The following is a 16,688-nucleotide window of genomic DNA, read 5'->3' on the forward strand; positions in this document are numbered from 1 at the left end:
TAATGTCTCATACTTCCCACCATTTTGTGTCTGGTTTTTTTCTTCTGTTTTTTTAATGTCTCATACTTCCCACCATTTTGTGTCTGTTTATTTTATTTTTATTTTTGTTACATGTATTTTCCTTCCCAAACCTTTTTGTCATCGTCTTTACTTCTTTTACTCAATTATTATTTTATTGTTTATACCATCTCATTTTTCTCTCTATCGCACTTCTCGTGTGAAGCGGCTCCTTCCTTTTCTGTAATTGTTAATGGAAAACGAACACTTACCAACACCTTAGGGGCAAACTACACCTGCGCAGAGTCAGCGGCGCTGCATGCTGCGATAGGGATTATGACGAGTACTTTACCTGTTTTCTTTCACGTAGCGTGTAGCGGACTGTGAAAAAATAAGTATTATGTCAATAATCTGCAGTGCGTCGTCGGTGCCGCTAACTCTGCGCAGGTGTAATTTGCCCCTTACGATTGCCTGACAGGCACATTCCTTGATGCGGAGACACACCACACACACACGAGCGAGACAGACAGACAGACAAACAAACAAACAAAGATTACCAGGTGAAAAATAAGCTCATTACAGATCGAGACGCAAGCAGTTAATAAAGGAAAAAGCGAGGCATAACTCCCTTACGTGAAAAACAGCGAAAGTTTATATCTTTTTGAAGTTGATAGTACCCCCGCGGGTTAGGGGGAAGAATTTACCCGATGCTCCCGAGCATGTCGTAAGAGGCGACTAACGGATTCTGTTTATCTTTTTACCCTTGTTAAGTGTTTCTTGTATAGAATATAGTCAATTTTTGTAAAGATTTTAGTCAAGCAGTATGTAAGAAATGTTAAGTCCTTTGTACTGGAAACTTGCTTTCTCCCAGTAAGGTAATACATTGTACTACGTTGCAAGCCCCTGGAGCAAATTTTTGATGAGTGCTTTTGTGAACAAGAAACAATTGACAAGTGGCTCTATCCCATCTCCCCCCCTTTCCCCGTCGCGATATAACCTTCGTGGTTGAAAACAACGTTAAACACCAAATAAAGAAAGAAAGAAAGAAGTTGATAGTTATTGATGATCCCGATATCTGTATGCAGTGTTGTATTTAAAACGTAATTAAAAATGTTTAAACAAAAAATAAACAGCGTACCCCATTGCAGTACCATTGCACCACGGTGTGGTCACAACGCCTCATGCTAAAGTTGCACGTGCTGTATTGTGTGTGTGCAGGTCACATCGGTGCAGGTGACCTTTGGGACACGCTGAGAAGTGACTCCATGGGCAAACTCATCAAGAACGACCTGCGCTTCCCACCTGAACTGAAGGTAAAGGATGCTATATACACCTGAGGTCTTTCTCGCTTGTGTGCAGTAATCTGTTCCTATAATCTTGTTGTTTCTGATTGTCTCTCTCTGTTTTTGGATATGCACCCTGTCCGTAGTTCTGGTAGACATTAATTCTCTCTCAGTCTCTCTCTCTCTCTCTGTCTGACTCTCTCTCTCTCTGTCTCTCTCTGTCTCTGTCTCTCTCTCTCTGTCTCTCTCTCTCTCTCTCTCACACACACACACACAACCTATATATATATAAAGTCTCTGCTGACTTTCAATTGTTTCTTTCACAATTTCTGATGTTTTATATATATATATATATATAGCTATTCTGATGGACACGTGGGGGAATAGTCTCCTGTCCGCCCAGCGACCTTCCCCTTGACCCCGCAAGGGGCACGGCACTCTCTAAGCACCCAAAACCTCAAAGAGAGATAACTGGCGGAAACCTTCCGATTGTAGTCTCCTGTATGACGGCTTACTAGTGCCAAAACATACTAATTTTTCGTTTTGGCTCACTTCCTGACGGATTGCTGGTGCCAAAACTAAAAATTAGTCATTTTCCAGTGAAAATTAGTAACTAACAGATGAAAACAGTAATTGACGGCGTTAATTAGTAATTATCACGTGATAATGGGTAACACCAGGTTTTGGCACTAGTAAGCCGTCATACTCCTGTCCGCCCAGCCGACCTTCCCCTTGACCCTGCTTGTGACCTCGATGTTTTATGCCGCCGCAAGGGGCATGGTACTCTCTAAGCACCCAAAACCTCAGAGAGATAACTGGCGGAAACCTTCCTATTCGGGGGCTGTGATTGGATGGTCTCTTCCGATCATCAAAGCATAATGCTACGGAAGTCGGCCATTTTTGCCAATATCCAAAAGCATATTGGCAATAACAAAGACGCATGGTTCCGGTTTACCCATCTGTACCATACGATGTTTCAATCCGGACAACAATACACTGACAACTTGAAATTCTTCTCGGGAATGTTTTTCAGCTTTACAAATGTCGATAGCATACCCTTTTCTGCTAACTTCCCGATGAAACAGGACTAAACCAATTATTTTCTGTCCCTAAACACCACAAAATGCCCAAAAGTCGAAAGATGTGGTACAAACAGGGGAGTAAAACGGAACAGCCGTTTTTGTGTGCCTGTGTGAGCTCAGTACTGTTGCTGACTGACACAAACTTTCGCATTCGGCTTTTCTTATTTCGTAACTCCACACTAAATACCCCACTTCCCTTCTGAAGTATTGATGTACAACCCATGGCACTAACATTCATGTAGTCGTTTATAACTGAGGTTGAAAAATTCGCTTCATGACGAGACAGGTATAAATGCCATTCACCCAAACTGAAAACTTCGCTGCCGTCTGCTAGCGTTGTACGGATTAGCTGTTCTCTTCTCCTCCCCTTGTTGCATCCTAGTTCTTCTGTTGTTTCTAGTTTTCCGTTGATGTTGTGTTTTGGTCTTCTTCATAAGTAGTCTTGTTCAAAATTTAAAAAAAACTCAAACTTTTTTGTTGTTGTATACGAATGAACTAATAAAAAGCTGTTTAACAGCTGTGTTGTCAAATCGAGTTTTTTTTCCAAAGTCAGTGTGGCGCCTACGCAAAACTAATGCGCATAAGAAACGGCGTCTGCTATCAAAAAACCTAAGATCAACGCATCGACGCAAAAACTGTCATTTTGTAAGTTTGGAACAACAAATCAAGGTCAGAACAGCTATATAATCGATATTGTATTTTGAGCGTAGCAATAGGGTCCGATATTTAGACTCGAACAAGTATAATGCGACTCGTCTTCGACTCGTCGGCATTATACTTGTCTCGTCTAAATATCGGACCCCATTGCTACGCTGAAAACACAATAGCTGTTAATATTTTTTATGTAATATATATAGAGTGCACTCCGTCTCTCCCTCTTTCATCACATATCCATTGTCTACACGCTTGTAGCTTTTATTTTTATTTTTTTAAGGACATACAGATGCAAAATGTTACGATGCCTGTATCTGTATAGCCTCGTTATTTAATTATGCATACTTTCAGGTCAAAGGTGTAAGCAACGATGTCATCATCATCATCATCATCATCGTTGTCGTCGTCGTTGTCGTCATCGTCGTCATCATCGTCGTCGTCGTCACCACTTTCGTCATCGTCATCATCATCATCATCATCATCATCATCATCAGTACCATAATCACGAATGCACATCTTTTCTGGATTTATACGTATATATATATAGATACATAATTATGTACACATGAAAGGTTCGACGTTTTCGCTGCGTACAACTAGCCTACCCGTAACACACACGCACGCACGCACGCACGCACGCACGCACATTGTCTTTACACCTCCAGGCTAGGGCTCTACGTTCCTCACATCATATCATCACGACCATCAGGAACAGTGCAATCATCCATTCATAGCTTCCAGGTTCAAGACATGCATGTCCAAGGTCCTCGGTCTTTTATTCATAAGTTGGTCTGTCTGACAGCATGTATTGTCTGTCTACGGGTTAGATCCTGTATGTGTTTCTGATACTGTATTCTGTGTGCTTCATCAACGATATAATGGTTTTGGATGTCAAAAGTTGGTCTCTGACAGCATGTATTGTCTGTCTATGGGGTTAGGCTCTGTATGTGTTTCTGATACTTTATTCTGATTGTGTGCTTTCATCAACGATATAATGGTTTTGATGTCATTGGCTCTTGCTTATATAAGGACACGCACGTGCTGTACGTGTGTTATACGTATGCGTGCATTTGTTACGACTCTCGAGTCTTTGGGGAGAGCTTTGCAGCCTCTGATGTTTTGCCATCATTGTCGTCAGTATCGTCGTCATCATTATCATCGTCGTCATCATTGTCGTCGTCATCATCGTCATCGTCGTCAACATCATCATCATCACCACCACCATCATCATCATCGTCGTCATCATCATCGTATGCATAACAACATCGACGACAATATGGTATCCGTATGTTCATCTCATAGGCCTGCGCAACTGTAGCCCGAAAGATTCAGATTTCTTTTCCTGAGGGCGTACGCGCGCTTCCCGTGCATGTCTAGTCTCCATGATGTTTATCACCTACACAGGGCCTTGTGGTCCTGATATCTGATCGTCATCAGCAACACCATTATCATCGCCATCATCGATTAGAACCTCGCTGAACCCTCGTTGCATGTTGAGGGAAAGAGGCTGGATGTCTGTTGCACGTGGGGCCCGTCACGTCTCCATGGTGTTTATGCCTTTGGGCCAAGGCCTTGTGTGTGGCTGATACTGGGCCCAGCGATCGAGTCAAGTGGAGTTATCGATATGTCTATGTCTTTCTCTCTGTCCCTATCTCTGTCTCTATCTCTGTCTCTCCTTTTTTTCTTTCCCTCCCTACCCCCCTCCTTTCTTCTCTCTTTCTTCCTCCCTCCCTATATCTCCCTCCTGTCACCTTATTTCTCTCTCTCTCTCTCTCTCTCTCTCTCTCTCTCTCTCTCTCTCTCTCTCTCTCTCTCTCTCTCTCTCTCTCTCTCTCTCTCTCTCTCTCTCTCTCTCTCTCTCTCTCTTTGCAATGATAGGCCCAGGTCTCAGGTATTGACCACCAAGGCTTCGCTTTTTACCTGTACACTCGTGCGTTCATCGCGCAGGTTGCAACTCGTTTTTGAGTTGGCTTTTGTCACCAGGTGAAGAGACTATGCTGAGACATTGGTCACAGTAGTGTGCGTAGAACGCTGCTGTTGCAGTCTTCGTGCTAAAGCCGCATGGCGTGGTTTGTTTGGGATTAGCTGTATTTAGGTGTTTTCTTTACCAACCCCCTTTACACACACACACAACCTCAACCCCCCCCCCCCCCCCCCCCCCCCCCCCCCCCGTTCAACACGGTGGGGTTTGTGAGTCTGTCCTATTTTTTATACTATAAAAATCGCACTTTCTTCTTCAGAAATATCTTCGCTCGACTCCCAAACGTACCAGGAGGAAAAAGAAAGAGGTTACTTTTGCAGTCACGATTTGTTCCTGTTTGTTTCAGTTTAGGATTAGTTTTTGGTTTCTTAGTTTATAGACAGATTTTCCCATTTCAGATATTTGTTCATGGTTTTTCCCATTTTTCTCCTAATCCTATAATATGTGGTAACATTTTAATTTTCATGTGAGGTTTTGAAGTTTTGAAATATTTTAATTATTGGTAGATTAGATTTGTTTCCGTATGAATTTCGGGTGTTCGTTGGAATGTTTCTCTTTTAGTGATTTGTTAGATTCAATTGTCAGATTAGTCGAGAGAAGTACATGAAATTTTTGTTTTGTCTTCTTTTTTTGTAATTCACACGCAGGTTCGTTACCTTATATACTAACGAGGTCTTAAATACGTAGACCCATAGTGACAATAATTAGTTTAGTATGCCCCGTAGTGGCCTAGTGGTAAGGCGTCCGCCCCGTGATCGGGAGGTCGTGGGTTCGAACCCTGTCACGCACACATGCATAAAACACGCACGCAGTCTGTCATCCACGACTCAAAACAATCTTACTCTTTCGACTACAAAACACGAGTTGACACGAACAGTAGATTAAGGACGTTTCTTACAAAAAAGCAAATATACATAGACCAAACATAAATACACACACAACTCACTAACTAACCATATTACTCTTTCTTACGATAACATCCACAACGACAACAAAGATCAACCAGTATTAAAGCCAATAATAACAACAAAGAATAGTTATTTGTTCCTTTTAACGCATCTTTCACACCTCTCACTTTCGCTCAGTTCACAATGACGTTATGGATCCTGCACTTTTAGCTGTTAGGACGGCTTAGGCTAATGTTACCGTAAATGCGTATCCAAAATCGTCCATGAACTTGGGTTAACGAGGCCGTAGTGCGAAGCGACAGGAGCCATCGGTGACGTCAAGTCCTTGCCAGGCGAGCAGTGCCGTCCTCGAAAGTGGAGCAGGCAGGCATCTCCTCAATAGTAGGCCATGTCAAAGTCTCCGCATGGTGAAACACAACAACCTGGAATGGTGAACGCAAGACTTAGTTCACGGTAACAGTAACATCGCCACCCGTCCCTATAATTTAACAACCAAGTGCGCAGGATTAAATGGACATTACTCTTTACTCTCACTCTCATGCATCTTGCACCCACATACCAACCGACTTATACATTCAATTCTGCTAAGTATGAAGTCCAACAAATAATACCAAATTCATTCTATAAACAAAACTGTCCACCACTCTCCTTTCAACCAAAACATATTCATTCAATAACATACCAAACCATTTCCCAAAACAAACTCACAAATTCATACCGTTCAAGTACAAAGTTACAAACACGCACGTGCACACTGTACATTCCGCCATCTTGGATTGACCGGTTTTCATAAGTCAATAAACAAATCTAAACCTGAGAATAATTTAACTGTAACACACACAACATAATATTTAATGATTACATACCACATCCTGGTTGCATTGAAGTAGCCATAACAATATCCCCTGCCATTGATAGCAGTTTTCCGGCGTCTGCTCGACGTAAACAGACCCGACGTTCAACGAAGAACGGATTCGCTTGGAACGCAAGCTATCTTCCCTCGGCTAAAGGCAAAGAACGAATGAATAACAAGTCGCGTAAGGCGAAAATACAACATTTAGTCAAGTAGCTGTCGAACTCACAGAATGAAACTGAACGCAATGCCATTTTTCAGCAAGACCGTATACTCGTAGCATCGTCAGTCCACCGCTCATGGCAAAGGCAGTGAAATTGACAAGAAGAGCGGGGTAGTAGTTGCGCTAAGAAGGATAGCACGCTTTTCTGTACCTCTCTTTGTTTTAACTTTCTGAGCGTGTTTTTAATCCAAACATATCATATCTATATGTTTTTGGAATCAGGAACCGACAAGGAATAAGATGAAAGTGTTTTTAAATTGATTTCGACAATTTAATTTTGATAATAATGTTTATATATTTAATTTTCAGAGCTTGTTTTTAATCCAAATATAACATATTTATATGTTTTTGGAATCAGAATATGATGGAGAATAAGATGAACGTAAATTTGGATCGTTTTATAAATTTTTATTTTTTTTTACAATTTTCAGATTTTTAATGACCAAAGTCATTAATTAATTTTTAAGCCACCACGCTGAAATGCAATACTGAAGTCCGGGCTTCGTCGAAGATTACTTGACCAAAATTTCAACCAATTTGGTTGAAAAATGAGGGCGTGACAGTGCCGCCTCAACTTTCACGAAAAGCCGGATATGACGTCATCAAAGACATTTATCAAAACAATGAAAAAAACGTTCGGGGATTTCATACCCAGGAACTCTCATGTCAAATTTCATAAAGATCGGTCCAGTAGTTTAGTCTGAATCGCTCTACACACACACACACACAGACACACACACGCACATACCCACGACCCTCGTCTCGATTCCCCCCTCGATGTTAAAACATTTAGTCAAAACTTGACTAAATGTGACCCTCCACCACGAAATGAGTCGCATGTCACCTTTGCATGATTTTCATATTTTTACATTTTCCTAAAGAGTTTTTTATGCTCTATCTAGTGGTGAAAACCGTTTTAGAAAAGAGCGAAAACTGTTTGAGTTATAAGCCTGTGACTAAGGTGACCCTCACACTGTTACCAGACACTCCCCGGACTTATATTAAGCCTAGCGCAGAACCGCGCGAGGTGACATGCGACTCATTTCGTGGTGGAGGGTCACAAATAAGTCGCGTAAGGCGAAAATACAACATTTAGTCAAGTAGCTGTCGAACTCACAGAATGAAACTGAACGCACTGCAATTTTTCAGCAAGACCGTATACTCGTAGCATCGTCAGTCCACCGCTTGTGGCAAAGGCAGTGAAATTGACAAGAAGAGCGGGTTAGTTGTTGCGCTGAGAAGGATAGCACGCTTTTCTGTACCTCTTTTCGTTTTAACTTTCTGAGCGTTTTTTTAATCCAAACATATCATATCTATATGTTTTTTGAATCAGGAACCGACAAGGAATAAGATGAAAGTGTTTTTAAATTGATTTCGAAAATTTAATTTTGATCATAATTTTTATATTTTTAATTTTTAGAGCTTGTTTTTAATCCAAATATAACATATTTATATGTTTTTGGAATCAGGAAATGATGAAGAATAAGATGAACGTAAATTTGGATCGTTTTATAAAAAAAAATTAAATTTTCAGATTTTTAATGACCAAAGTCAGTAATTAATTTTTAAGCCACCAAGCTGAAATGCAATACCGAAGTCCGGCCTTCGTCGAAGATTGTTTGGCCAAAAATTCAATCAATTTGATTGAAAAATGAGGGTGTGACAGTGCCGCCTCAACTTTTACAAAAAGCCGGATATGACGTCATGAAAGACATGTATCGAAAAAAAGAAAAAAAAACGTCCGGGGATATCATTCCCAGAAACTCTCATGTAAAATGTCATAAAGATCGGTCCAATAGTTTAGTCTGAATCGCTCTACACACACACACACACGCACAGACAGACACACACACACACACACACACACACATACACATACACCACGACCCTCCTCTCGATTCCCCCTCTATGTTAAAACATTTAGTCAAAACTTGACTAAATGTAACAACGATTGAAGTATCTTACATTTCCAGCAGAGCGAATGGTTACAGAATGGCATAGAGGGTCTATGGTAGCTCAGTTGGTAGAGCACTGGACTTGTGATCGAAAGGTCGCAGGTTCGAATTCGGGCCGGGACGGACACGGGTCAACTTTATGTGCAGACCCAGAGACGGAAGCCATGTCCCACCCCCGTGTCATCACAATGGCACGTAAAAGACCTTGGTCATTCTGCCATAAGTGCAGGTGGCTGAATACACCTAAACACGCAGACACCTGGGTAGCGCGACTCCGTTGCTGCTAGCTTTCCACTGGGAGGAAGCGACCCGAATTTCCCAGCGATGGGACAATAAAGTAATAAAAATGAAAAATGAAAAATGAAAATTTTTGCCTTCGCTCGTCTTTACATCCTTAATTTTAACGAGAAAAATAGAAAGTTTGAGCTGTCATAAAAGTTTAGTGACTTCCTCTATCACGCTCCTTTCTAGTGCGTAAAAAGTTCCTTTAAAAGTTTTGAAAATATTGATTGATAACTGATAATTTTAATCAGGATGCTTGACAAGATAAGAAAACATAGAAAGCGCTTTAATGTTCTTCTCGGGTTTGTCCGTTCTATAAGGAGAAGCAGAAACAAATACAAACTTGTTTTGTTTACTGTGGCTTCCTGTCCAGATTCGCCCACATCACCAGCACATAAACACAAGGGCGTCATGAGAAATCACATCAAAACCATTAAACCAAGAATAATGTCGAGGAGAAAGCGACTCGATAATTCCATCTCTTTATTTTTTTATTTTTTATTTTTTGTTGTCTTGCCAAGCACATCATTGTGGGGCTTTTAATCAATAACATGCATCCGTCTACAATGTATCATCATTCATCCATCAACATTTATAATAAATATGTAAATGGCAAGTATACAAGACATATATATATATATACAACATTAGGACATAACAGACAGACGGACATACAACATACCGTTCGCCTACAAGTAAGGCCGGAGCTTAACATAACATGCAGATTACAATACTTGACATTATGGACGTATTACCTGCTTAATAATAATACAGTCAGTTAATAATACCGTCAAAAAAAAAACAAAAAAAAGCAAAAACACATATATATATACGCAAATCATCACATCTCTGCACAACCTAGCGTACTACCTAACCAACTCTTCATATGGGGACCATAATTCTACAAATTTGGTAATGTTACCAGAATTGAAACTGGAATATTTTTCTATTTCAAATCTTTATTTCAAATTTCTTAAAAATATTTCTAACAGTGGCCTTGTCTCTTGTAACTTACTCTTATAAATATAAAACTTTGCAAACAAAATGATAAAATCCAAAACCACATCTACCTTAGCATTGTTCATACACCCAAACAAAATAAATTCTTCTGTGAAAAGAACATTTGCGCGGTAAATACGACTTCTGTTTAACAAATCTTCCAAATCAGTCCAAAATGTCCGACTAAGCGGGCAGTACGTCTGTCTTGTGTGTGGCGCACGTTATATGTCAAAGCAGCACCGCCCTGATTTGGCTCTTCGTGGTCGGCTGGGCGTTAAGCAAACAAACAAACAAAAATACCCCGTAGTATTTGTTTAACAGTTTTTCAGTCTCCTTTATAGCAAAGCAGAACACAGTCATTTATTGTAAAAAAGCAGACTATTTTTATTCTTTCTTCCATCGAGGGACATTCATGTCTTACCTTTATTGTGTATCGATGTCGTCCCTTTTTAGGACAGATTAAAACGTAGCCCTACTAACTCCATACTCTAGAAAGACCATATGTCTGTTTATTAAATGTAGTACTGAGTCAAATTTGATGCAGTTATATTTCTGTTTGTCAGTCGTAAGAAATCCTGAACAGATAGAATGTTAAAGTTCCAAAATCAAGAGCCAGAAAACAAGAAAGGTAAGTTATATATATATGTTTGACGAAGGCCACGAGGCCAAAATATTGGTGAAAACGTGAAGGCTTGTTTTGGTTATTTTTTCCATATTTGTTTGTGTGTATATATATATAATAATATTTAATAATAAACAGAACTAAACATTCTCAAGTTATGTTTGTGTTGTTGTTGTTTTGTTTTTTTGCTCAAGTTGAAAGAAATGAGGCTGTGTGCAAAACAAAACAAATATATACACCAACCAATAGCCTTTCGTGTAATATGCACAGCTGTCCAAGAACTCTGTGCAGCACTCACAGTTGCATGTCGTTCATTGGTTTCAATCTTATGAACGATTACTATACGCCACTTCAAACTGCTGCCCATACGAGATGCATATGTATACGTTGTGCTCCTTTATTGTTGACATGATCCAAGAGGATTTCGTGAATACAGATTGATGAATAAACCACTGTTTAAACCCATAGTACAGTGGAACCCCCCCCCCCCTTTTAAGACACCCCCCCCCCCCCATCCATTTTAAGAAACCCTACCTTTTAGGACCCTGTTTTCTCAGACATTTTGTTCACAATCTCTGTACATTTACCTCCGTTTACCCCCCGCGGGTTAGGGGGAAGAATTTACCCGATGCTCCCCAGCATATTGTAAGAGGCGACTAACGGATTCTGTTTCTCCTTTTACCCTTGTTAAGTGTTTCTTGTATAGAATATAGTCAATGTTTGTAAAGACTTTAGTCAAGCAGTATGTAAGAAATGTTAAGTCCTTTGTACTGGAAACTTGCATTCTCCCAGTAAGGTCATATATTGTACTACGTTGCAAGCCCCTGGAGCAATTTTTTTATTAGTGCTTTTGTGAACAAGAAACAATTAACAAGTGGCTCTATCCCATCTCCCCCCCCCCCCCCCCCCCCCTTCAGTCCCCGTCGCGATATAACCTTCGTGGTTGAAAACGACGTTAAAAATCAAAGAAAGAAAGAATTACCTCCGTTTTAAACCACACACCTACCCCCTCCCCCGTCTTTATAAGACCTGATTTTCTCAGATTTGTAAGAAATGTTAAGTCCTTTGTACTGGAAACTTGCATTCTCCCAGTAAGGTCATATATTGTACTACGTTGATTTTCTCAGATTTGTGGAGGTCTTTACTGAAAGGGAGGTTCCACTGTACATGACTCAAGGCATTGTTGTAAATACCATAGACCTATATATAGGTCCCTGTAAATACAGATTGACGAATAAACCACTCCCCCAAAATCGGCGTATGCTGCCTGATTGGCGGGGTAAGAACGTTAATACACGTAAAAATACACTCGTGCAAAACCATGAGTGAACATGGGAGTTTCAGCCCATGAACGAAGAAGAAGAAGAAGAAGAAGAAGAAGAAGAAGAAGAAGAAGAAGAAGAAGAAGAAGAAGAAGAAGAAGAAGAAGAAGAAGAAGAAGAAGAAGAATAAACCACTGATTAAACGCAGGACAGCATTTTTTTTTTTTTTTTTTTTGCCCACGCTTTGTTGTCCACTTGGTCAATTCACAGCCGCTGCGTAATCCAAGATGGCGGTGGTGTTTACACTGCGATGCCGTGTAGCGTGTTAATGTTGCGATCTTCTCGGCGTAGTTTTCGACGTAACCCGAGGGATCCACCGTTTTTCAAGGTTCAGGGACTACCCCAGCTAAATTTCCCATCATAACTACGTTCTGTCTGACGATTTCACTGACCGAATCGTCTGTTAGTTTAAGAAGTGCAACTTTTTTCATATCTCGCAGCATTCGTGCCTTCTTCGTCGCCATCTTGAAGCGATTTGCCTCGTTATGATCCCGTTGCATAGACCAATCCAGAGCGACTTTGCTCTGAGCGGGCCACTGTGATTCTGAGCAACGCATGGCTGATTACAGCAGTCCCGTAGCGGCCAATAAGTCAGCCTTCGCTCGCGGTGGTCACCCGACGCTGCTCGAACACATGAATTAGTCATCCGGGTTCTCACTGCGCATGCTGATTAATGGCGCATTGATTAGTGCCCGGGTGGAAAGGGAAGTCGCCCGACGATTAAGTGCTTGGGGAAATTGTTCTCTTGAGGAACGCTGCCCGTCTTTCCTGCTTAGTTGCGTGCGTGTGGGATTAATGAATTGGATGCAGACATTTAAAAGGGGGTTGCATGGCCACTTAATGGATTTAAAGGGGTCGTATCTGCCGTGTCGTGTTGCAGTGATGACTGGTGGGGGGGTGGGGGGGGAGCAGAGGGAGGGGGTGGGCGTTGTGTGATGTGATACATATATATGTGTGTGTGTATGTGCGTGTGTGTGTGTGTGTTTGTGTGTGTGTGTCGGGTCACGTTTTATAAGTTATTTGGTTTGTCAAGTTAAGGTTTCAGTTCCCTTCTTTTATCTGCTATGGCTGGGGATTGGAACTATATTTAGCCGACAGTTACCAAACAATGGTACCAATTACAGGAATGTGTTATATTGGGTAACACTCTCTAGCCCCATGAGACACACTTTTTTTGTTGCTATTTGTTTTAATTGATTTTCGTATTCCATTCTGTTTACGTAAGTGCGGGATTGAATTTCAGCTCTGAAAGAAAATTTGATTTGTTCATGGAAAAAAAACCGTACATTTATTTTGGGTTAATTGTTGCTTCAAACTACACCAAAGTAAACCAAAGCCTGTTTTATTTTTTTTCTCTCATCTTGACGTAACCGTCAGTCACTGCTGGAAGTCGTCTAATTGCTCCTTTAGAAAGAACGCCTTATATATTGCGGTGCCCCCCTCTCGTCACACACACACATATTTTAACCTTATGTGCCGATACTGGGTGAACGGATAGTGTGCATGTGGGTCGGGTAGAAACCCGATACTTAACAATTGCCCGTAACTGCACTCAGGGACGCTCCCAGTTCTTCAGTCCGCAATGTTTAAGCAAGATGACACAGACGATGCACATGTGTCAAGTACGTGCAGCACAAATACGCATGGAAGGCTTGTGAGCGCAGGTGACAAAAGCTTTGAATGAAATCCACCCCCAATTGAAAGACATGCGCGTGTGCGTTGAACCGTGTTATTAGATTTTCACGGCCTTTTCATCGGTTTAAACTTTTAACTTTTACCCCCTCTTTAATTTGTTTTTCTTGCCAAAGTGCAGTTTTCGTCCTGCCTTAAATACGATTTCCCTTTTTTTCTTTTTTTTCCTTCTTCTTCTTGTTTAACGTTATTGCAGTGGGTGCATACGCAACTGTGATATCGAATTAAACAAATTGAAAAGGGCCTTACACGCACGAGAGAGGGTAGGATTTGGTGTGGCTTTCTAAGTGTAGAATCAGCACCTCACAGTTTCAAAAGAGAGCCGCACTGAAGGGACGAAAGCTATTGTATTGGAAAAGAAAGTAGTGTGAGCGAAAATAGTTAAATAGATAACAGCTTCAAGGCAAGGAAAAGTGTATTTATAAGCAGTTTACTAATACGTGTAGTTCCATGTAATGTATTGAAAAGCTGGGAACTTTTTTTTTGTCTGTGTGCGTGCGTTCGTGCGTGTGTATGCGTGTGCGTGTGTGTGTGTGTGTGTGTGTGTGTGTACACGTCTTCTGGGCACTGACGGACGAGTGACGAGTGTGTGTGTTCGTACAATAAAAACACCTTATTATTTGTTTTCTTACGATGTTTAATTTCTTTGTATTTCATGTTGCAGTCAGCATTCGGTGCCTTTGTGCGAGAGAGACTGACCAAGCACAGCAAGCCTGTCACGAGAAGCTTCTGCGCCACGGAAGATGTAAGTTTATGCATGGATGCACGTATAATTATACATGTAAATGGTTGGATGGTTGGATAGAAAGATGGATGGATGCACGGGCGGAGGGACGGATGGATGGACAGACGGATGGATGGCTGTGGTAGGTGGATAGATTGACTCATTGTCGGACAGTTGAATAGATTCATGGACGGACACACAGATGAATGCATGGATTGACAAACAGATGAAAAGATTCATGAACGAACGCACATATGAATGCATGGATTGACAAACAGATGAAAAGATTCATGAACGAACGCACATATGAATACATGGATTGACAAACAGATGAATAGATTCATGGACGAATGAGCAGACAGATTGATTGATGGACGAATAAGAGATGAAGGAATGGAAGGATGACCGGACGGAAGGAGAGATGGACCAACGGACGAACAGACCGACGCATTGGCAGATGACTGGATTTACTGACAGGACGGAAGGAGGATTGGATGCTCATACAGGCAGATAGATTAATGGAAGGACGGAAAGATAGAAGGACGGACTGGCAGATATAAATGGACGGACGGACAAACGCACAGTGACGTAAGGATGGATTGACGGACGAATGGATAGATTGACTGACGTACATATGAATGAACACATGTTCGGACCAACAGAGGAACAGAGACATGGAGTTCCGTGTACTTCGGTGGTGATGGCTTTGAAATTCTTCGTTCGGCCGAGGACTTGACGAGTGGTGGTGGTGGTTCCTTGCGGGTCGAATTTTGATTGCGGTCGGTAATTGCCCTACATTTACGCTCACTGTTCCTGTAGTTTTAGTAGAACCAAAAATGCGTTTGACCTACAGGCCAATGAATGGCCAGGCGAATGAACTGGGGGATTGATGAGAAAAGTAATGCATTGGTAAACTGTTGATTGCTTGTGATAAAAGGTTGGCTATTATGCCATCAAAGTGAAGAATGCATACGAATGACTTTGTGACGGATTACTGATCAAACAATTCTCAAAAGAATTCATTGCTCCACATAGAAACTGTTTGATCGTTAAGCCTCGGTTATTAGGTGATCGATGAGGATTTTGTGTGTGTGTTTTTTGCGCCGACTGATTGCTTGGATTATCGATCCAATAGGTGTGTGTGTACGAATGCATTTCACTGCGTTTCCAGAGGCAGTGTCCGATACATTGATTCACTGATTGATCATTGTCACCCAAATATGCGCCGTATTTCTATGCACTCTTAAGCATTCCAAGTAGGAATCACGGCTGAGCACACGATCGAAACAGTGAGGGAGAGAGAACATTATTCAGTAAACAGAGATAGAAGTAAAACACAGAGAGAGAGAGAGAGAGAGAGAGAGAGAGAGAGAGAGAGAGAGAGAGAGAGAGAGAGAGAAGCGGGGAGGGTAACGGGGCAAGGAAACAGAAAGACAGACAGAAAGAGAGAGAGAGAGACAGACAAGACAGACAGCAAGACAGACGGACAGAGAAGCGGGGTGGGATAAGGGCCAAGGAAAAGTGAGACAGACAGACGGACAGACAAAGGGAGGCAACTTGTCAGCAATATCTCAAAAGACCATTTAACAAAACAGTTCAATGCCAGCCTCACGAAGATCTCATAACCTTAAATTAAACTTTCACCATCCGCCCAAGCTACTACTAGTGGTACCCCCCTCCCCCCTTTTCTTTAACATATTGACTTAAACTTGCAAACCGTTCAATAAAAACCGAGTCAACAAACACAGCATCAAACTTCAACCCGCCATCAATATTTACGGGCTTGAACTTTTTTTCTTCTTTTCCCAAGAGCAGCCAACGCAATAAAAAGGTGCGTGTCTCTCTAATCCAAGGGTGGGGACACACCATATTGACCCCCTAAGAGTGAAAAGAACCACGGCGACACGGTGCCGTGCGCCTCAAGGCAAAATTGTGAAAAAGATGTGTGATGACAAAGCCATCCAGAGCGTGCTGGCGGGCTCGCTCGATACCTTTAGCGCGGTTTTTCAGTACGTGTACAGTGGAACCCACCTTTTACGACCTCAAGAAATCTGAGAAAATCAGGTCTTAAAATGGAGGGAGTCTTTAAATAGGGGTAAGTTTACAGAGGC

At 41.5% G+C, this 16,688-nt stretch overlaps 1 protein-coding gene across 5 annotated transcripts in view; it reads left to right on the forward strand.

Annotated features, from left to right (window-relative positions):
* Positions 1 to 16,688, forward strand: part of LOC138964484 (glutamic acid-rich protein-like) — a 266,503-nt gene that overhangs the window by 236,565 nt on the left and 13,250 nt on the right. For 3 of the 5 annotated variants that reach the window (XM_070336452.1, XM_070336453.1, XM_070336456.1), the window contains 3 exons: positions 1,216 to 1,310; positions 5,257 to 5,304; positions 14,518 to 14,598. In XM_070336452.1, the coding sequence (XP_070192553.1) occupies positions 1,216 to 1,310; positions 5,257 to 5,304; positions 14,518 to 14,598 (224 nt within the window). The remainder of the gene's footprint in view (positions 1 to 1,215; positions 1,311 to 5,256; positions 5,305 to 14,517; positions 14,599 to 16,688) is intronic. The other 2 variants (XM_070336454.1, XM_070336455.1) reach the window with 1 other exon arrangement.

The sequence above is a fragment of the Littorina saxatilis genome, linkage group LG4 (assembly GCF_037325665.1).
Source record: "Littorina saxatilis isolate snail1 linkage group LG4, US_GU_Lsax_2.0, whole genome shotgun sequence".
In the NCBI taxonomy this organism is placed as follows: domain Eukaryota; kingdom Metazoa; phylum Mollusca; class Gastropoda; order Littorinimorpha; family Littorinidae; genus Littorina; species Littorina saxatilis.